The sequence below is a fragment of the Scyliorhinus canicula genome, chromosome 11, assembly GCF_902713615.1.
Source record: "Scyliorhinus canicula chromosome 11, sScyCan1.1, whole genome shotgun sequence".
Taxonomy (NCBI): domain Eukaryota; kingdom Metazoa; phylum Chordata; class Chondrichthyes; order Carcharhiniformes; family Scyliorhinidae; genus Scyliorhinus; species Scyliorhinus canicula.
In genome coordinates, this window is record NC_052156.1 from 94,184,449 (window position 1) to 94,206,689 (window position 22,241).

At 53.4% G+C, this 22,241-nt stretch overlaps 1 protein-coding gene across 1 annotated transcript in view; it reads right to left on the bottom strand.

The window, feature by feature from the left end:
• plxnd1 (plexin D1) overlaps positions 1-7,695 on the bottom strand; it is a 185,107-nt gene extending 177,412 nt beyond the window's left edge. The window contains exons 1-2 of the mRNA XM_038812197.1: positions 7,684-7,695; positions 3,791-3,967 (exon numbers count right to left, since the gene is read on the bottom strand). Coding sequence (XP_038668125.1) covers positions 3,791-3,967; positions 7,684-7,695 — 189 coding nt within the window. The remainder of the gene's footprint in view (positions 1-3,790; positions 3,968-7,683) is intronic.
• Positions 7,696-22,241: the final 14,546 nt, after the last annotated feature.

A 22,241-nucleotide genomic window follows, 5' to 3' on the forward strand; every position in this document is an offset into this window, starting at 1 on the left:
AGTCCCTCTGAACACTGGCAGGTGTCCATGTCCCTCTGAACACTGGCAAGTGTCAGTCCCTCTGGACACTGGCATGTTTCCCTGTGCCTCTGAACACTGGCAGGTTTCCCTGTCCCTCTGAACACTGGCAGGTGTCCATGTCCCTCTGAACACTGGCAGGTGTCCATGTCCCTCTGAACACTGGCAGGTGTCCCTCTGAACACTGGCTGGTGTCCATGTCCCTCTGAACACTGGCAGGTGTCCATGTCCCTCTGAACACTGGCAGGTGTCCATGTCCCTCTGAACACTGGCAAGTTTCCCTGTGCCTCTGAACACTGGCAGGTGTCAGTCCCTCTGAACACTGGCAGGTGTCAGTCCCTCTGAACACTGGCAGGTGTCAGTCCCTCTGAACACTGGCAGGTGTCAGTCCCTCTGAACACTGGCAGGTGTCAGTCCCTCTGAACACTGGCAGGTGTCAGTCCCTCTGAACACTGGCAGGTGTCAGTCCCTCTGAACACTGGCAGGTGTCCCTCTGAACACTGGCAGGTGTCAGTCCCTCTGAACACTGGCAGGTGTCAGTCCCTCTGAACACTGGCAGGTGTCCCTCTGAACACTGGCAGGTGTCATTCCCTCTGAACACTGGCAGGTGTCCCTTTAAACACTGGCTGGTGTCAGTCTCTCTGAACACTGGCAGGCATCCATGTCCCTCTGAACACTGGCAGCTGTCCCAGTCCCTCTGAACACTGGCAGGTGTCAGTCCCTCTGAACACTGGCAGGTGTCAGTCCCTCTGAACACTGGCAGGTGTCAGTCCACCTGAACACTGGCAGGTTTCCCTGTGTCTCTGAACACTGGCAGGTTTCCCTGTGCCTCTGAACACTGGCAGGTGTCCCTCTGAACACTGGCAGGTGCCCCTGTGCCTCTGAACACTGGCAGGTGTCCCTCTGAACACTGGCAGGTGCCCCTGTGAACAGTGGCTGGTGTGAGACAGTGAGCAATGTGTGAGTGTGAAGACTGTTAATTAACTCATGTGCACCACCCATCTCTCAACGTAGAAACATCCAGTTTGAGAGGGGTGAAAATAGTGTCACACGCTTGGATCCCATGCCACTCACCTGGTAATGAGTCATGGCACAGAGATAGGTCTCGTCCACAGGCTCACCTGGCATCATTGGAAGACCTAGCGAGTTTTCGGTCAAAGTAAATGTGCAGTTTATCCAATGGGGTTGAGTAGACGAGGGGGCGGATTTTCCAGGCTTGCCACCCCCCCCCTCCCCCCCCCCCTCCCCCCCCCCTCCCCCCCCCCCCTCCCCCCCCTCCCCCCACCAACACCAGAATCATCCAGTCCCACTGAAAATCAGCTGGTCCACCGAATCTCCTCCGGCAGATCCAATCCTGGCCGTTGGCCTCTGAACATCTGCTATCCACAAATCCCTCATACCTTTGTTGTCCACGGTGACAGAGTCAGACTGTGGCCGGCTCACTGTGTGTGATTGGCTGAATATCCAAGAGGCAGTGTCAAACTGATTCTTGTTTGTAAATTGAGAATGCCCTATTCACTGCTTTGTGGCAGCAAGGTTAAAAAGTGGGAGAGAACAAGAGATGTTCAGGGAACAGTGGCTGCGTGACATGTAGCATCAGCCTTTCCCTTAGAGTTGTACATTGCAAGAGGAAGGCAGCTTGAAAGGAAGGAAGCTTCCAGAGCCTGTTAAAGGATGGATTTGTCGAGCAAAGCATTGAGTCCTGGTAATGATCTTGTGAGGATAACAAGCGAGAGGAAGTGTGTTCAGACGGGGATTTGGAAAAGATGATGCTATGATGTTGATAAGAGAGAGGGACACAGGAAGTGTGGATAGAGTCTCCTGTAGAAGTGAAGCTGTGAACAGTCCCATTTTCCGTGTATTCCAATCACACTGGCTCCAGGTCTGATAACAGCTTCCAGCTGCTCTGATTGATAACAGCCTGGGAGAGAGACAAAGTTATTCTGAGGCCAGGCTACCTCTGAGAGAGGCTCGATCATTCAATGTGCAACAACCAACCAGCTTCAGATCCATAACCACAGGCGGATTCACTCGCACCTAGCCAATGAGTGAGTGGCAGGATTCTGACTGTCCACAGGACGGCACAGTGGTTAGCACTGCTGCCTCACAGCTCCAGGTTCAATTCCAGCCTAGGGTGACTGTCTGTGTGGAGTTTACACTTTGCCCCCGTGTCCGTGTGGGTTTCCTCCGGGTGCTCCGGTTTCCTCCCACGGTCCAAAGATATGCGGGTTAGGTGGATTGGCCATGATAAATTGCTCCTTAGTTTCCAAAAGGTTAGGTGGGGTTACTGAGTTACGGGGATAGGGTGGGGGAGTAGGGTGCTCTTTCGGGGGGTGGCTGCAGACTCAATGGACCGAATGGACTCCTTGTGCACTGTATTGCAGTGATTCTAGCGATTCTTTTCAAAATGCCTGCACGAATGTATCATTAGCAGAGAGCTGCAGGATCGGGGAGGGTACAGAACTGATATACTAATGTGTCTTCCATTCACTGACATCTTTAATCCCTCACACTGACAGGCCTCCGGGGCCTGATGGACAATTTAAGGAACTCCCTTCCACAGCCTCGGGTGTCTCCAGGTGCCTTACAGCCAATAAAGTACTTTCAAAGTGGAATCACTATTGTAAAGTCGGAAATGCAGCAGACAATCTGGGCACAGCAAGGTTCCACAAGCAGCAGTGCGATAATGACCTGTCTTTGTGGTGTTAATTGAGGGGTAAATATTGGCCAGCATACATGCCTGCTCTTCATACGTGCCGTGGAATCATCCATTTCCACCTGGGAGGGCAGATAGCTCCTCAGTAACAGCTTGTTCCTTCAATGCTGCACTCGAATATCAGCCGACATCATGCGTTCAAGTCTTTTATAGTTTTGAACCCACAATTGGCTACTTCTTTTGGGTAACAAACTAAATCAACAAAATCAACTAAATTGAGGGATAATTTAAAAGGCTGCCCATTAATGGGATAATGCATCAAAGTCAATAGAATCCCAAAGGAAACTTAAAACGTCAAAACAAAATGTGATTAACGGGATCAATAAACACCAGTCACCGTGGTGCCCACCGAGCATGGGAGGCTTCGATGATGCCGGCAGACACCGCATCCTCCCTTTCCAGAGACACCCAGGAGTTAACATAGCCCCAGGAGACGGGCAGACAGTCGGGCTGGATGACCCCTTGACCACCTCTGCCTGGGCCTGTTAAAGACCAGCTCGGCCAGGCCCAGCAGCAGCTTCATGAAGAGGTCGCCCTCCCTCCCTGCCACTCTTCTCACTGGGACGCAGCCTCGGACAATTTACGTATACATAGTCTACACACTCCACAAAATACTTCCCCTGGGGTGAGCTGTCACTTGGATTCAACAATGACATGACAGCTCAAGAGTAGCTTTTAATAAACCAAACCTCTGCCAATAGCACAGAGAGAGCTGGACATCTGTGTGGGAGTTCCCAGGCCTCAGGGCTGGGCATACCCTCCACCCCTCAACATACACACTGGCAAAGGGAGCATTTCAAGGGAAGCAGAAGTTGCCTCCCCTCAGGGAATTAATTCTGTGGGGGAGGATCTGGAAGGAGGGGGGTGGTGTATGCCCGGATGGAAGGGGGGTGGCTGGAAGGGGGGGGCAGTGCGTGCAGAGGGTGGGGTGGAGGGGGTAAATCGATGGGACTTCAGGAGGCATAGATGCCACAAAGGGGTGGGGGGTGCGTCGGGGGGACAGAGAGATTCTGGGCCCTGGCACAGACTGCAGGGAAGGTCTGGATAATGACATACCTTCAGGAGCTGACCACTGACTGTGCCCAGAAACACCACCGTGTGGTTATTCACACTCGACACTGCCACCGAGCTCAGGCCCCTCTCAATGAAGATTGGCCTCGCTTTCAGTGGGTTCTTGATGGAGAGAGGATGTTGGAGATGGGCCGCTCCACAGTCCAATTGTTCATTCTGCAGCTGCAACAAGAAATTTAAAGGCACTTAGTTCAAACTCTCTCTGAGAGCCACAAAGCCCCTTTTCCCGGGGCCCACACATGCAGCCCCACAGCCCCATCCCCATAGACCCACACTCCCAGCCCTACACTCCCAGCCCCACAGGCCCCGCCCCACACTCCCAGGCCCATAGACCCACACTCCCAGCCCCACACTCCCCGTCCCATAGACCCACACTCCCAGCCCCCACACTCCCAGCCCCACACACCCAGCCCCATAGACCCACACTCCCAGTCCCCACACTCCCAGCCCCACACTCCCAGCCCCACACTCCCAGCACCATAGCCCCACACTCCCAGCCCCATAGACCCACACCGCCAGCCCCATAGACCCAGCCCCACACTCCCATCCCCATAGACCCACACTCCCAGCCCCACACTCCCATCCCCATAGACCCAGCCCCACAGGCCCAGCCCCATAGACCCACACTCGCAGCCCCACACTCCCATCCCCATAGACCCAGCCCCACACTCCCAGCCCCACACTCCCAGCCCCATAGACCCAGCCCCACACTCCCATCCCCATAGACCCACACTCGCAGCCCCACACTCCCATCCCCATAGACCCAGCCCCACACTCCCAGCCCCACACTCCCAGCCCCATAGACCCAGCCCCACACTCCCATCCCCAGACCCACACTCGCAGCCCCACACTCCATCCCCATAGACCCAGCCCCACACTCCCATCCCCATAGACCCACACTCGCAGCCCCACACTCCCATCCCCATAGACCCAGCCCCACACTCCCAGCCCCCACACTCCCATCCCCATAGACCCACACTCGCAGCCCCACACTCCCAGCCCCATAGACCCAGCCCCACACTCCCATCCCATAGACCCACACTCGCAGCCCCACACTCCCATCCCCATAGACCCAGCCCCACACTCCCAGCCCCATAGACCCACACTCGCAGCCCCACACTCCCATCCCCATAGACCCAGCCTCACACTCCCAGCCCCACACTCCCATCCCCATAGACCCACACTCGCAGCCCCACACTCCCATCCCCATAGACCCACACTCGCAGCCCCACACTCCCATCCCCATAGACCCAGCCCCACACTCCCAGCCCCCACACTCCCCAGCCCCCACACTCCCAGCCCCCACACTCTCAGCCACCACACTCCCCAGCTCCCACACTCCCAGCCCCATTGCCCCACACTCCCAGCCCCCACACTCCCAGCCCCACACTCCCAGCCCCCACACTCCCAGCCCCCACACTCCCAGCCCCCACACTCCCAGTCCCCACACTCCCAGCCCCATAGCCCCACACACCCAGCCCCCACACTCCCAGCCCCCACACTCCCAGCCCCACACTCCCAGCCCCCACACTCCCAGCCCCCACACTCCCAGCCCCATAGCCCCACACTCCCAGCCCCCACACTCCCAGCCCCCACACTCCCAGCCCCCACACTCCCAGTCCCCACACTCCCAGCCCCCACACTCCCAGCCCCCACACTCCCAGTCCCCACACTCCCAGCCCCATAGCCCCACACTCCCAGTCCCCACACTCCCAGCCCCCATACTCCCAGCCCCATAGCCCCACACTCCCAGTCCCCCACACTCCCAGCCCCCACACTCCCAGTCCCCACACTCCCAGCCCCATAGCCCCACACTCCCAGTCCCCACACTCCCAGCCCCCACACTCCCAGTCCCTTAGCCCCACACTCCCAGTCCCATAGCCCCACACTCCCAGCCCCATAGCCCCACACTCCCAGCCCCATAGCCCCACACTCCCAGCCCCATAGCCTCACACTCCCAGCCCCATAGCCCCACACTCCCAGCCCCATAGCCCCACACTCCCAGCCCCCACACTCCCAGCCCCATAGCCCCACACTCCCAGCCCCATAGCCCCACACTCCCAGCCCCATAGCCCCACACTCCCAGCCCCCACACTCCCAGCCCCATAGCCCCACACTCCCAGTCCCATAGCCCCACACTCCCAGCCCCATATCCCCACACTCCCAGCCCCATAGCCCCACACTCCCAGCCCCATAGCCCCACACTCCCAGCCCCACGCTCCCAGCCCCATAGCCCCACACTCCCAGCCCCACACTCCCAGCCCCACGCTCCCAGCCCCATAGCCCCACACTCCCAGCCCCACACTCCCAGCCCCCACAATCCTCAGCCCCCACACTCCCCAGCCCCCACACTCCCCAGCCCCCACACTCCCCAACCCCCACACTCCCCAGCCCCCACACTCCCCAGCCCCCACACTCCCCAGCCCCCACATCTCCCAGCCCCCACACTCCCCATCCCCCACACCCCCAGCCCCCACACTCCCAGCCCCCATAGCCCCCAGCCCCTAGCCCCCATAGCCCCCAGCCCCCACACTCCCAGCCCCATAGGCCCCACCCCACAATCCCAGCCCCATAGGCCCCACCCCACACTCCCCGCCCCATAGGCCCCGCCGCTCACCCATCCCCATAGACCCACACTCCCAGCCCCATAGTCCCAGCCCCACACTCCCAGCCCCCACACTCCCAGCCCCATATTCATAGATAGAAGATCCATAGAGCATTACAGTGCAGTACAGGCCCTTCAGCCCTCGATGTTGCGCCGACCTGTGAAACCACTCTAAAGCCCATCTACATTATTCCCTTATCATCCATATGTTTATCCAATGACCATTTGAATGCCCTTAATGTTGGCGAGCCCACTACTGTTGCAGGCAGGGCATTCCACGCCCTTACTTCTCTCTGAGCAAAGAACCTACCTCTGACATCTGTCCTATATCTATCTACCCTCAACTTAAAGCTATGTCCCCTCGTGCCAGACATCACCATCCGAGGAAAAAGGCTCTCAATGTCCACCCTATCTAATCCTCTGATCATCTTGTATTCCTCAATTAAGTCACCTCTTAACCTTCTTCTCTAAAGAAAACAGCCTCAAGTCCTTCAGCCTTTCCTCAGAAGACCTTCCCTCCATACCAGGCAACATCCTGGTAAATCTCCTCTGCACCCTTTCCAATGCTTCCACATCCTTCCTATAATGCGGCGACTAGAATTGCACGCAATACTCCAAATGCGGCCGCACAAGAGTTTTGTACAGTTGCAACATGACCTCATGGCTCCGAAACTCAATTCCTCTACCAATAAAAGCTAACACACCGTACGCCTTCTTAACAACCCTCTCAACCTGGGTGGCAACTTTCAGGGATCTATGTACATGGACACCGAGATCTCTCTGCTCATCCACATTACCAAGAATCTTACAATTAGCCCAGTACTCTGTCTTCCTGTTATTCCTTCCAAAATGAATCACCTCACACTTTTCTGCATTAAACTCCATTTGCCACCTCTCAGCCCAGCTCTGCAGCTTATCTATATCCCTCTGTAACGTGTAACATCCTTCCACACTGTCCACAACTCCACCGACTTTAGTATCATCCGCAAATTTACTCACCCATCCATCTACGCCCTCCTCCAGGTCATTTATAAAAATGACAAACAGCAGCGGCCCCAAAACAGATCTTTGTGGTACACCACTAGTAACTGGACACCAGTCTGAACATTTCCCATCAACCACCACCCTCTATCTTCTATCAACTAGCCAATTTCTGATCCAAACTGCTAAATCACCCTGAATCCCATGCCTCTGTATTTTCTGCAATAACCTACCGTGGGGAACCTTATCAAGCGCTTGACTGCCAACTGTTGCCCTTTGACATGCTGCTCACCTGTTCTGCCATTCACACATTTTAATCTAGTTATTTGCCATTATCACCCTTCTCAGCCTTAGTCACCACTATGTACAGTCCTGGTATCTTCTGTCCTCAACATATTTGTCTATGTCCACCTCCCACTGGCCCCCATCCACCTCCCGCTGGCCCCCATCCACCTCCCGCTGGCCCCCATCCACCTCCCGCTGGCCCCGCTGGCCCCATCCACCTCCTGCTGGCCCCGCTGGCCCCCATCCCCCTCCCGCTGGCCCCCAATCCACCTCCCGCTGGCCCCCATCCACCTCCCGCTGGCCCCGCTGGCCCCCATCCACCTCCCGCTGGCCCCCATCCACCTCCCGCTGGCCCCGCTGGCCCCCATCCACCTCCCGCTGGCCCCCTCCACCTCCCGCTGGCCCCGCTGGCCCCATCCACCTCCCGCTGGGCCCCCATCCACCTCCTGCTGGCCCCCATCCACCTCCGCTGGCCCCATCCACCTCCCCGCTGGCCCCGCTGGCCCCATCACCTCCCGCTGGCCCCCATCCACCTCCTGCTGGCCCCCATCCACCTCCCGCTGGCCCCATCCACCTCCCGCTGGCCCCCTGCTGGCCCCCATCCCCTCCCGCTGGCCCCCATCCACCTCCCGCTGGCCCCGCTGGCCCCGCTGTCCCCCATCCACCTCCCGCTGGCCCCCATCCACCTCCCGCTGGCTCCGCTGGCCCCATCCACCTCCTGCTGGCCCCCATCCACCTCCCGCTGGCCCCCATCCACCTCCCGCTGGCCCCGCTGGCCCCATCCACCTCCCGCTGGCCCCCATCCACCTCCTGCTGGCCCCCATCCACCTCCCGCTGGCCCCATCCACCTCCCGCTGGCCCCGCTGGCCCCCATCCACCTCCCGCTGGCCCCGCTGGCCCCCATCCACTTCCCGCTGGCCCCCATCCACCTCCTGCTGGCCCCCATCCACCTCCCGCTGGCCCCGCTGGCCCCCATCCACCTCCCGCTGGCCCCGCTGGCCCCCATCCACCTCCCGCTGGCCCCCATCCACCTCCCGCTGGCCCCTATCCACCTCCCGCTGGTCCCGCTGGCCCCCATCCACCTCCCGCTGGCCCCCATCCACCTCCCGCTGGCCCCCATCCACCTCCCGCTGGCCCCATCCACCTCCCGCTGGCCCCGCTGGCCCCCATCCACCTCCCGCTGGCCCCCATCCACCTCCCGCTGGCCTCCATCCACCTCCCGCTGGCCCCTATCCACCTCCCTCTGGCCCCCATCCACCTCCCGCTGGCCCCGCTGGCCCCCATCCACCTCCCGCTGGCCCCCATCCACCTCCCGCTGGCCCCATCCACCTCCCGCTGGCCCCGCTGGCCCCCATCCACCTCCCGCTGGCCCCCATCCACCTCCCGCTGGCCCCATCCACCTCCCGCTGGCCCCCATCCACCTCCCGCTGGCCCCGCTGGCCCCCATCCACCTCCCGCTGGCCGCCATCCACCTCCCGCTGGCCCCGCTGGCCCCATCCACCTCCCGCTGGCCCCCATCCACCTCCCGCTGGCCCCGCTGGCCCCATCCACCTCCCGCTGGCCCCCATCCACCTCCTGCTGGCCCCCATCCACCTCCCGCTGGCCCCATCCACCTCCCGCTGGCCCCGCTGGCCCCCATCCACCTCCCGCTGGCACCCATCCACCTCCCGCTGGCCCCGCTGGCCCCCATCCACCTCCCGCTGGCCCCCATCCACCTCCCGCTGGCCCCTATCCACCTCCCGCTGGCCCCGCTGGCCCCCATCCACCTCCCGCTGGCCCCCATCCACCTCCCGCTGGCCCCCATCCACCTCCCGCTGGCCCCCATCCACCTCCCGCTGGCCTCCATCCACCTCCCGCTGGCCCCTATCCACCTCCCGCTGGCCCCCATCCACCTCCCGCTGGCCCCGCTGGCCCCCATCCACCTCCCGCTGGCCCCCATCCACCTCCCGCTGGCCACCATCCACCTCCCGCTGGCCCCCATCCACCTCCCGCTGGCCCCGTTGGCCCCCATCCACCTCCCGCTGGCCCCCATCCACCTCCCGCTGGCCCCCATCCACCTCCCGCTGGCCCCCATCCACCTCCCGCTGGCCCCGCTGGCCCCCATCCACCTCCCGCTGGCCCCCATCCACCTCCCGCTGGCCCCCATCCACCTCCCGCTGGCCCCATCCACCTCCCGCTGGCCCCCATCCACCTCCCGCTGGCCCCGCTGGCCCCCATCTACCTCCCGCTGGCCGCCATCCACCTCCTGCTGGCCCCCATCCACCTCCCGCTGGCCCCATCCACCTCCCGCTGGCCCCGCTGGCCCCCATCCACCTCCCGCTGGCCCCCATCCACCTCCCGCTGGCCCCCATCCACCTCCCGCTGGCCCCCATCCACCTCCCGCTGGCCCCCATCCACCTCCCGCTGGCCCCCATCCACCTCCCGCTGGCCCCCATCCACCTCCCGCTGGCCCCCATCCACCTCCCGCTGGCCCCCATCCACCTCCCGCTGGCCCCCATCCACCTCCCGCTGGCCCCCATCCACCTCCCGCTGGCCCCGCTGGCCCCCATCCACCTCCCGCTGGCCCCCATCCACTTCCCGCTGGCCCCCATCCACCTCCCGCTGGCCCCCATCCACCTCCCGCTGGCCCCATCCAGCCCCACCGCTCCATCTCCTTTAGTGATATCATGGGTTTTACTGTAATTCACCGACTGACCACTAGGAGTCTCATTAGTATATAGATTTCATAGAATTTACAGTGCAGAAGGAGGCCATTTGGCCTATCGAGTCTGCACCGGCTCTTGGAAAGAGCACCCTACCCAAGCCCATACCTCCACCCTATCCCCATAACCCAGTACCCCCACCTAACACTAAGGGCAATTTGGACCCTGAGGGCAATTTAGCCTGGCCAATTCACCTAACCAGCACATCTTTGGTCTGTGGGAGGAAACCGGAGCTCCCGGAGGAAACCCACGCACACACGGGGAGAACGTGCAGACTCCACACAGACAGTGACCCAAGCCGGGATTCGAACCTGGGACCCTGGAGCTGTGAAGCATTTGTGCTAACCACTATGCTACCGTGCTACCCCTCATATAGATGAGTGTTAGAGTCAGGTAACCTCAAGCTGACTAGAGAGCTGGATGCGAGATAGTGGTTTGTGCATGTTAATTCGACTGTTTTTTTTGCATGTATTTGTCCCATAGTTAATGTTAATAAATCATTGATAGCTTTAGCTACAAATATTCTTGTAATATAAATCAAGCTATTAGAAAAGAACATTACATGGTACCAGGTGTGGGTTGAGTTTAGATGAGCAATTCTGTCCTTACATCAGGCCAACCGACAAGAACATTACACCCCCCTCCCCCCCAACTACAGTATAAATCTGACGCCATTTCCAGTTCTCTCCAGCTTTGACAATGGGCCATCCAGATTCAAAATGTTCGCCCCCTTTTCTCTCCATAGGAACAGGAATAGGCTAACCAGCCCCTTGAACCTGTCCCGCCATTTAATGAGATTATGACTGATCTGTGGCCTATCTCCATATACCTGGCTTTGGCCCATATCCCTTAATATTTTTGTCAACAAAAATCTATCTATCTGAGAAACTGTTCTATCTTCAACTGCTGTTTTGGGAGAGAGTTCTAAACCTCTACCATCCTTTGAGTGAGGAAATGCTTTCTAACATCTCTTCTGAACGGTCCAGCCTTAATTTTTAGATGATGCCCCCTAATTTTAGAATTTTCAACCAGTGGAAATAGTTTATCTTTATCCATCCTGGGTTTCCTTGTTAAGATGTGGAGATGCTGGCTCACACTGGGGTGAGCACAGTAAGAAGTCTTACAACACCAGGTTAAAGTCCAACAGGTTTGTTTCAAACACTAGCTTTCGGAGCACTGCTCCTTCCTCAGGTGAATTCAAGGAGCAGTTTTCCAAAAGCTAGTGATTTGAAACAAACCTGTTGGAATTTAACCTGATGTTGTAAGACTTCTTACTGTGCTTTACTTGTTAATATCTTGAATACCACAATCAGATCACCTCTTAACCTTCTACATTTGAGTGAAAACAGGTCTCATTTGAGTTATCTTGCCTCGTAACTTAATCCCTGTAATCCAGGTGTCATTTTGTAAACATACATTGCACTCCCTTCAAGGGCAAAATATCCTTCCGAAGGTGTGGTGCCCAGAACTGCTCATAGTTCTCCTAGTGGGGTCTAACAAGAGTTTTGTACATCTGTAGCATAACCTTTGTGTCTTTACATTCTAATCCTCTAGATATAAAAATACGTGGTATGTAAATGTGAGGGGCAAAGCCTTACATTACAGGATGATATAAATGGGCTGGTTAGATGGGCAGAAGAGTGGCATAGAACATAGAATTTAGAACATACAGTGCAGAAGGAGGCCATTCGGCCCATCAAATCTGCACCAAACCACTTAAGCCCTCACTTCCACCCTATCCCCATAACCCAATAACCCCTCCTAACATGTTTTTTGGTCACTAAGGGCAATTTATCATGGCCAATCCACCTAACCTGCACATCTTTGGACTGTGGGAGGAAACCGGAGCACCCGGAGGAAACCCAGGCAGACATGGGGAGAACGTGCAGACTCCGCACAGACAGTGGCCCAGCAGGGAATCGAACCTGGGACCCTGGTGCTGTGAAGCCACAGTGCTAATCACTTGTGTTACTGTGCTGCCCAAATGGAATTTGCCCTGATCGACCAAACCTTTTGGAGATGTTTAGTTACCCCATCGCTGATTATAGACTCCAGCAGTTTCCTCACCACAGATGTTAGGCTAACTGGTCTGTAATTCCCTAGTTTGCCCCTTTTTACCCTTCTTAAAAAGTGGAGTGACATGGCAATTTTCCAATCCAGAGGGACAACTCCTGAATCTCGGGAACTCTGGAAGATTATAGTTCAGACATCTACAATGCGCTCCCCTACTTCCTTCAGAATCCGTAGATGGAAACCGATGGTTTCGGATGGTCCTGGAATTTGTCACTCTTTAGTTCCATTAATTTCCCAGGTGCTGATGCTGTACTTAAGTTAATTGTATTGAGTCTCTGTCCTCTATCGACTGTTTTTTTGGGGGAGGATTTCCAGCAACTTATCCTCCTTATCTACAGCAAATAATGAGGCAACGTAATTGTTCAACATGTCTGCCATTACCCATTATCATTGACAATATCTCTATTATCAGCTTTCAGTGGGCCTACATTGCTCTTCACCACCCGCTTTCCCTTTATATAACTATTACATTTCTTTTTATTGATTTTGATGTTCTCACAAGTTTCCTTTCAGAATCCTTTTTAGTCACTCTTATGAACTGCTTTCTAACACTTTGTTGGTCTCTGTATCTATCATTTATCCGGATTGTGCTATGTTTTGTATTTTTGTAAGCCTTTCTTTTAGTTTTAGAATCCCATCCAGTTCTAGTGACTTATCAATTTTAAGTATGACCAGCTTTTCTAATGCCTTTGGACTGAGGTAAAAATTTGCCGTGTCCTCGTCCTCCAAACATAAATCCTACTTATGGCCCCCAAACATCCCCACTCTTCCTTTTCAGAGAATCATAGAATCCCTACATTGAGGAAGGATGTCATTCATCCCATCGAGTCTGCACTGATCCTCTGAAAGAGCCCCCTACATAGGCTCACTCCCAAGCCTGATCCCCATAACCCCACCCAACATTTGGATACTAAGGATACTAAGTCCATCATTGGACTGTGCGGGGAAGCCGGAACACCCGGAGAAAACCCATGCAGAATCAGGGAGAAAGTGGAAACTCCACACAGAAAATCGCCCGAGGCTGGAATTAACGCTGGGTCCCTGGCATTGTGAGGCATAGTGCTAAACACTGTGCCACCTTTTACCATTTATATACCTATGGAAGACATTTGGATTCCCTTTCATGTTAGCTGCCAGTCTCTTCTCATACTTTCTCTTAATCTCACTTCTTTTCTTTCTTCTCCTCTGAATTTCCTATGTTCAGCCTGGTTCCGATTTTGCATCATGTACCACTCTTTTCTCTGCCATCACATTCATCCAGATAACACTGATTTTGTTTGTCCTCTATTTCCCCCTGGTGGGAATACACCTTGACTAGATTCAATGGATCTTCACCCTGGAGGCAACCCATTTTTTTTACTATCCTTTATCGGACATCAAAGAACAAAGAACAAAAAAAATTACAGCACAGGAACAGGCCCTTCGGCCCTCCAAGCCTGCACCGATCCAGATCCTTTATCTAAACCTGTCGCCTATTTTCTAAGGATCTGTATCCCTCTGCTCCCCGCCCATTCATGTATCTGTCTAGATACATCTGAAATGATGCTATCATGCCCGCCTCTATCACCTCCGCCGGCAATGCGTTCCGGCACCCACCATCCTCTGTGTAAAGAACTTTCCACGCATATCTCCCTGAAACTTTTCCCCTCTCACCTTGAACTCGCGACCCCTAGTAATTGAGTCCCCCACTCTGGGGAAAAAGCTTCTTGCTATCCACCCTGTCTATACCTCTCATGATTTTGTGGACCTCAATGAGGTCCCCCCTCAACCTCCGTCTTTCTAATGAAAATAATCCTAATCTACTCAACCTCTCTTCATAGCTAGCGCCTTCCATACCAGGCAACATCCTGGTAAACCTCCTCTGCACCTTCTCCAAAGCATCCACATCCTTTTGGTAATGTGGCGACCAGAGTTGTACGCAGTATTCCAAATGTGGTCAAACCAAAGTCTTATACAACTGTAACATGACTTGTCAACTCTTGTACTCAATACCCATTCCGATGAAGGAAAGCATGCCGTATGCCTTCTTGACCACTCTATAGACCTGCGTTGCCACCTTCAGGGTACAATGGACCTGAACACCCAGATCTCTCTGTACATCAATTTTCCCCAGAGCTTTTTCCATTTACTGTATAGTTCGCTCTTGAATTGGATCTTCCAAAATGCATCACCTCGCATTTGCCTGGATTGAACTCCATCTGCCATTTCTCCGCCCAACTCTCCAGTCTATCTATATTCTGCTGTATTCTCTGACAGTCCCCTTCACTATCTGCTACTCCACCAATCTTAGTGTCATCTTCAAACTTGCTGATCAGACTACCTATAATGAAATGAAATGAAAATCACTTATTGTCACAAGTTGGCTTCAAATGAAGTTACTGTGAAAAGCCCCTAGTCGCCACATTCCGGCGCCTGTTTGGGGAGGTCGGTACGGGAATTGAACCATGCTGCTGGCCTGCCTTGGTCTGCTTTCAAAGCCAGCGATTTAGCCCTGTGCTAAACCAGCCCCTATACCTTCCTCCAGATCACTGGAACACCACTGGTCACAGTTCTCCATTTTGAGAAACTCCCTTCCACTACTACTCTCTGTCTCCTGTTGCCCAGCTAGTTCTATCATAGAATTTACAGTGCAGAAGGAGGCCATTCGGCCCATCGCGTCTGCACCGGCTCCTGGAAAGAGCACCCTACCCAAGGTCAACACCTCATCCCCATCCCCATAACCCACCCAACACTAAGGGCAATTTTGGACACTAAGGGCAATTTATCATGGCCAATCCACCTAACCTGCACATCTTTGTGACTGTAGGAGGAAACCGGAGCACCCGGAGGAAACCCACGCATACACGGGGAGGATGTGCAGACTCCGCACAGACAGTGACCCAAACCGGAATCGAACCTGGGACCCTGGAGCTGTGAAGCGATTGTGCTATCCACAATGCTACCGGGCTGCCCGGTTCTTTATCCATCTAGCTAGTACATCCTGGACCCTCACTTTCTCCATCAGCCTACCTATCAAATGCCTTACTGAAGTCCATGTATATGACATCTACAGGTCTTCCCTCATCAATCAACTTTGTCACTTTCTCAAAGAATTCTATTAAGTTGGGAAGACATGACCTTCCCTGCACAAAACCATGTTGCCTATCACTGATAAGCCCATTTTCTTCCAAATGGGAATAGATCCTATCCCTCAGTATCTTCTCCAGCAGCTTCCCTACCACTGACGTCAGGCTCACCGGTCTATAATTACCTGGATTATCCCTGCTACCCTTCTTAAACAAGGGGACAACATTAGCAATTCTCCAGTCCTCCGGTCCTTCACCCGTGCTCAAGGCTGCTGCAAAGATATCTGTTAAGGCCCCAGCTATTTCCTCTCTCACTTCCACCAGAAACCTGGGATAGATCCCATCTGGACCTGGGGACTTGTCCACCTTAATCCCTTTTAGAAGACCCAACACATCCTCCCTCCTCATGCCGACTTGACCTCGAGTAATCAAACATCTATCCCTAACCTCAACATCCGTCATGTCCCTTTCCTGGGTGAATACCGAGGAGAGGGACATACGGGATGGTTTGCTTGACCATCCCGTATGTCAAGCAAACCAGACAGGATGGTTTGCTTGACCAATATGTGGAGGAACCAACTGGAGAGCAGGCCATCTTTGACTGGGTACTGTGTAATGACAAGGGAATCATTGCCAATCTGGCTGTGCGAGAACCCTTGAGGATGAGCAACGATAACATGACAGAATTTTTTGTCAAGGTGGAGAGTGAAGAAGTTGATTCAGAGACTCGGGTGCTGAATCTTAATAAAGGAAACTATGAAGATATGAGGCGTGAGTTGGCCTTGATACATTGGGGAGAGTTACTTAAATGGATAACAGAGGATAGGCAACGGCAAATATTCAAGGAACGCACGGTGGAACTGCAGCAACTGTTCATTCTTGTCTGGCACAAAAGCAAAGTGGGTAAGAGGGCCAATCCATTGCTTACAAAGGATATTAGAAATAGTATCTGATCCAAGGAAGAAGAATACAGTTTGGCCAAGAAAAATCATGGGTGGGATTCTCCCAGCCGCGCGCCAGGCCGGAGAATCCCCACGAACAGGCCACGCCGCCCCAATGCCGGCATGCGGTTCTCCGCATTGGCACCGGTGTGGTTGGCGCGGCGCTGGTTACGGGCCGCTCTATGTGGCCGGCCTGCTGATTCTCTGGCCTGGATGGGCCGAGTGGCCGTAGGAAAAGAGCAGAGTCCCGCCGACGCCATTCTAACCTGCTCTGAGCTGATGGGACCTCGGCGTGTAAGGGTCAGGTGGCGGCCTGTGGGGGGGGGGAGGGGGACCCCAGGGGGGACCTTCTGTATTGCCTGGCCCACGATCGGGACCCACCGATCGGTAAGCCAGCCTCTCTGGCTGGGGGCCTCCTTTCCTACGCGTACCCTGTAGTCCTGCACCCTGTTGCGTCGGGGCGTCGCGTTGAAGGAGGCAACGTGCATGTGCGTGTTGGCGCTGGTGCCACTGCGCATGTCCTTGTTGGCGCCGGCGCAACTGCGCATGCACGTATCCTGCAGTGATCAGTTCAACTCGGGATCTGCAGCTGAAGCGGCACGAACCGATCCAGCGCCGTGCTGGCCCCCTGTAGGGGCCAGAATTAGACGTGGGAACGGTCCATTCACCCCTTCGTAAAACGCGACGGCGTTTAATACGGCATTGACACTCTGCCGTGGGATTGGAGTATCCCGCCCAATAGGTCTGAAGGTTGGGAACAGTTTAGAATTCAGCAAAGAAGGACCAGGGGATTGATTAAGAAGGGGAAAGTACAGTACAAAAGTAAGTTAGCAGGGAACATAAAGACTGACATGAAGAGTTTCTGTGGATAAAAACAAATGTAGGCCCCCTACAGACAGAAACTGGGGAATGTATTATAAGGGACAAAGAAATGGCTGAGAAATTCTGGGAGTGCAAGTCCACAGATCCTTAAAAGTGGCAGCACAGGTGGAAATGGTGGCAAAGAAAGCATATGGCATGCTTGCCTTCACAAGGTGAGGTATTGAGCATAAAAGCTCAAAAATTATGCTAGCATTATATAGAAAGCTGGTTAGGCCACATTTGGAATACTGTGTCCAATTCCGGTCACCGCACTACCATAAAGACATTTTTAGAATAGTACAGCACAGAACAGGCCCTTCGGCCCTCAATGTTGTGCCGAGCAATGATCACCCCACTCAAACTCACGTATCCACCCTATACCCGTAACCCAACAACTCCCCCTTAACCTTACTTTTTAGGACACTACGGGCAATTTAGCATGGCCAATCCACCTAACCCGCACATCTTTGGACTGTGGGAGGAAACCGGAGCACCCGGAGGAAACCCACGCACACACGGGGAGGACGTGCAGACTCCGCACAGACAGTGACCCAGCCGGGAACCGAACCTGGGACCCTGGAGCTGTGAAGCATTGATGCTAACCACCATGCTACCATGCTGCTCCAAAGCCTGCCCAGAATGGAGGCTTTGGAGAGAGTACAAAAAAGGTTTACCAGGATGCTGCCTGGTATGGAGGGTATTAGCTATGAGGAGAGATTGAATCAACTTGGATTGTTCTCCCTAGAGAGACGGAGGGTGAGGGGCAACCTGAATGAAGTTTATAAAATTTTTAGGGGTGTCATGATATGCAAACATGCAACCAATGAGCACTCAGAACAGGACACAACCAATGGGCAGTCAGGACACTCAGAGGTGGCATCACCACAAGGGGGCATGACATAAACACTATAAAAGGGATGAGGCACACACACCCTGCCTCTTTCCACAGACCGACATCTAAAGAGTTAGACAGGGTTGATCAGCAGCATCACACCCCAGAATGTGGCTTAGAGCAAGCTGGCACAGTTAGACTGAGTTACTACAGTTAGATTAGCAGAGAGTCGAACATATTTGAGAACTGTGTTAATATATCAATAAACACGTTGAACTCATTTCAGAGTCTGGAGCGTCCTTTAGTTAAGACTGCATCAAGTAGCAGCCTGTGTTATCCGAAGCAGCATAACACAACAAGGGGTATAGATAGGGTGAACAGTTGGAGGCTTTTCCCAGGGCGGAAATGACAATACAAGGGGGCACAAGTTCAAGTTGTGGGGGGAAAGGTCCAGTAGAGATGTGCGGAGGAGGTTTTTTACACAGAGGGTAGTGGTGGCCTGGAATACACTGCCAAGTGAGGTGGTTGAGGCAGATACGTTAACAACCTTTAAGGCCTATCTGGATAGGCACATGAACAGGCGGGGTATAGAAGGATACAGGCGGTTGATCTGAATAGGACACGTGATTGGCGCAGGATTGGAGGGCCGCAGGGCCTGTTCCTGTGCTGTATTGTTCTTTGTTCTTTGTTCAATTTAATACATACTTTGGATCAGCGCTCACAAAAAAGGACACAAATCAGATACCAGAAATGTTGGAGAATGATAGGTTTGATGAGAGGGAAGAACCGAGGGAGATCAATATTAGTAGAGAAATGGTGTTAGGAAAATTGAGTCACTGGTTCTTTGTGTATTGGAGAGTTGGTGGTCTATTGCCTCTTGAGATTCACTGGCCTATTGTCGATTGGAGAGTCGGTTGTCTTTTGGAGAGTCAGTGGTCTATTGGCTAATGGAAAGTAAGAGGTCTATTGTGTAATTGAGAGTCAGTGGTCTCTTGTCTATTGGGAATTCAATGGCCTATTGTTATTAGAGAGTTGGTTGTCTATTGGAGAGTGGGTGGTCTATTGTCTATTGGAGAGTCGGTGGTCTATTGTCTATTGGAGAGTCAGTGATCTATTGTCTATTGGAGAGTCGGTGATCTATTGTCTATTGGAGAGTCGGTGGTCTATTGTCTATTGGAGAGTTGGTGGTCTATTGTCTATTGGAGAGTCAGTGATCTATTGTCTATTGGAGAGTCAGTGATCTATTGTCTATTGGAGAGTCAGTGATCTATTGTCTATTGGAGAGTCAGTGATCTATTGTCTATTGGAGAGTCGGTGATCTATTGTCTATTGGAGAGTTGGTGGTCTATTGTCTATTGGAGAGTTAGTGGTCTATTGGAGAGTCAGTGATCTATTTTCTGTTGGAGAGTCAGTGATCTATTGTCTATTGGAGAGTCGGTGGTCTATTGTCTATTGGAGAGTTAGTGGTCTATTGGAGAGTCAGTGATCTATTTTCTGTTGGAGAGTCAGTGATCTATTGTCTATTGGAGAGTCAGTGGTCTATTGTCTATTGGAGAGTCGGTGATCTATTGTCTATTGGAGAGTCGGTGGTCTATTGTCTATTGGAGAGTTAGTGGTCTATTGGAGAGTCAGTGATCTATTTTCTGTTGGAGAGTCAGTGATCTATTGTATATTGGAGAGTCAGTGGTCTATTGTCTATTGGGGAGTCAGTGATCTATTGTCTATTGGAGAGTCGGTGATCTATTGTCTATTGGAGAGTCAGTGGTCTATTGTCTATTGGAGAGTCGGTGATCTATTGTCTTTTGGAGAGTCGGTGATTTATTATCTATTGGAGAGTCAGTGGTCTATTGTCTATTGGAGAGTCAGTGGTCTATTGTCTATTGGACAGTCGGTGATCTATTGTCTTTTGGAGAGTCGGTGATTTATTATCTATTGGAGAGTCAGTGATCTATTGTCGATTGGAGAGTCAGTGGTATTCTGTCTATTGGAGATTCAGTGGTGTGCTGTCTTTGGAGAGATATGTATACCTAGAATATAGGAGCAAGAGGAGGCCTATTGACCCTTCGCGCCTGCTCCGCCATTTATCACGATCATGGCTGATCATCCAACTCAACAGCCGAATCCTGCTTTCTCCCCAATAGGCAATAGACCACCGACTCTCAACTACACAATAGACCTCTTACTCTCCATTAGACAATAGACCACTGACTCTCCAATTGACAACCAATTCTCCAAAGGACAATAGACTACCAATTCTCCAATAGACGATAGACCACTTACTCTCCAATAGACCACCGACTCTCCAATAGACCACCGACTCTCCAATAGACCACCGACTCTCCAATAGACCACCGACTCTCCAATAGACCACCGACTCTCCAATAGACCACCGACTCTCCAATAGACCACCGACTCTCCAATAGACCACCGACTCTCCAATAGACCACCGACTCTCCAATAGACCACTGACTCTCCAATAGACAATCGACCACTGACTCTCCAATATACCACTGACTCTCCAATAGACAATAGACCACTGACTCTCCAATAGACAATAGACCACCGACTCTCCAATAGACAATCGACCACTGACTCTCCAATATACCACTGACTCTCCAATAGAGAATAGACCACTGACTCTCCAATAGACAATAGACCCCCGACTCTCCAATATACACTGACTCTCCAATAGAGAAGAGACCACTGACTCTCCAATATACCACTGACTCTCCAATAGAGAATAGACCACTGACTCTCCAATAGACAATAGACCCCCGACTCTCCAATATACACTGATTCCCCAATAGAGAAGAGACCACTGACTCTCCAATGGCTCTGTGGAGAATTATGTCCCGGCACCTATTGGAGAGTTGGTGGTCTATTGCCTATTGAGATTCACTGGCCTATTGTCGATTGGAGAGTCGGTTGTCTATTGGAGAGTCAGTGGTCTTGCCCGGCGGGAGGTCAGAGAATTCCATCCATGATCTCTGACAATGTGGGGCAGGATTCTCCCATACCCGGCGGGGCGGGCGTCCCGGCGGGATGGAGTGGTATGAACCACTCTGGCGTCGGCCCGCCCCAAAGGTGCGGAATCCTCCGCACCTTCAGAGGTTAGGCCACAGTGGTGAGACAATAGACCACTGACTCTCCAATAGACAATGGGCCACTGACTCTCCAATAGACAATAGACCACCGACTCCCCAATAGACAATAGACCACCGACTCCCCAATAGACAAAAGACCACTGACTCTCCAATAGACAATAGACCACCGACTCCCCAATAGACAAAAGACCACTGACTCTCCAATAGACAATAGACCACCGACTCCCCAATAGACAAAAGACCACTGACTCTCCAATAGACAATAGACCACCGACTCCCCAATAGACAATGGGCCACTGACTCTCCAATAGACAATAGATCACTGACTCCCCAATAGACAATAGATCACTGACTCTCCAATAGACAATAGACTTGTGATTCTCCAGCAGAAAACAGACGACCGACGCTCCAATAGACAACAGGCAAGTGACTCTCCAATAGAGAACAGACCCCCAATTCTGCAATAGACAATAGCCCCGTCAATCTCCAATAGACAATAAGGCCCATGAGAAGCCATTTGTCTTCACAGACTCCTTTGAAAGGGCTTTTGACACATTCAGGAACACATTGCCAGATGTGTGGTTACGTTGTTTAAACTGTGGTGAATTTTGGTTTACCACCACCTCCTGGAGCCTGACTCTTTTCCACAGCATTTCCCCAGATTTTCCTGATTTTTTTTGCTGCCGTGAGGAGGCAATCTCACTCGGGATTGGCGATCACTGTGTGACTGAGGTACACAGACTAATAGATGGTCGAGGCAGACAGGCCCCATGGTCTAATCTAAAACATTCTGATTGATCTCTGTCAATTCAATCATGTTGATTTGCTGTATCTCCAGTGTAGACACAGGAATAAACGAGGGGATAAACACACCTTATGACCAGTCCAGTGTGGCAATTAAGCAGCAAAATCCCAATATAACGGATGCTGGAAATCAGAAATTTAACTGGAAGTGATGGTAATACTCAATGGATCAGGCAGCATCTG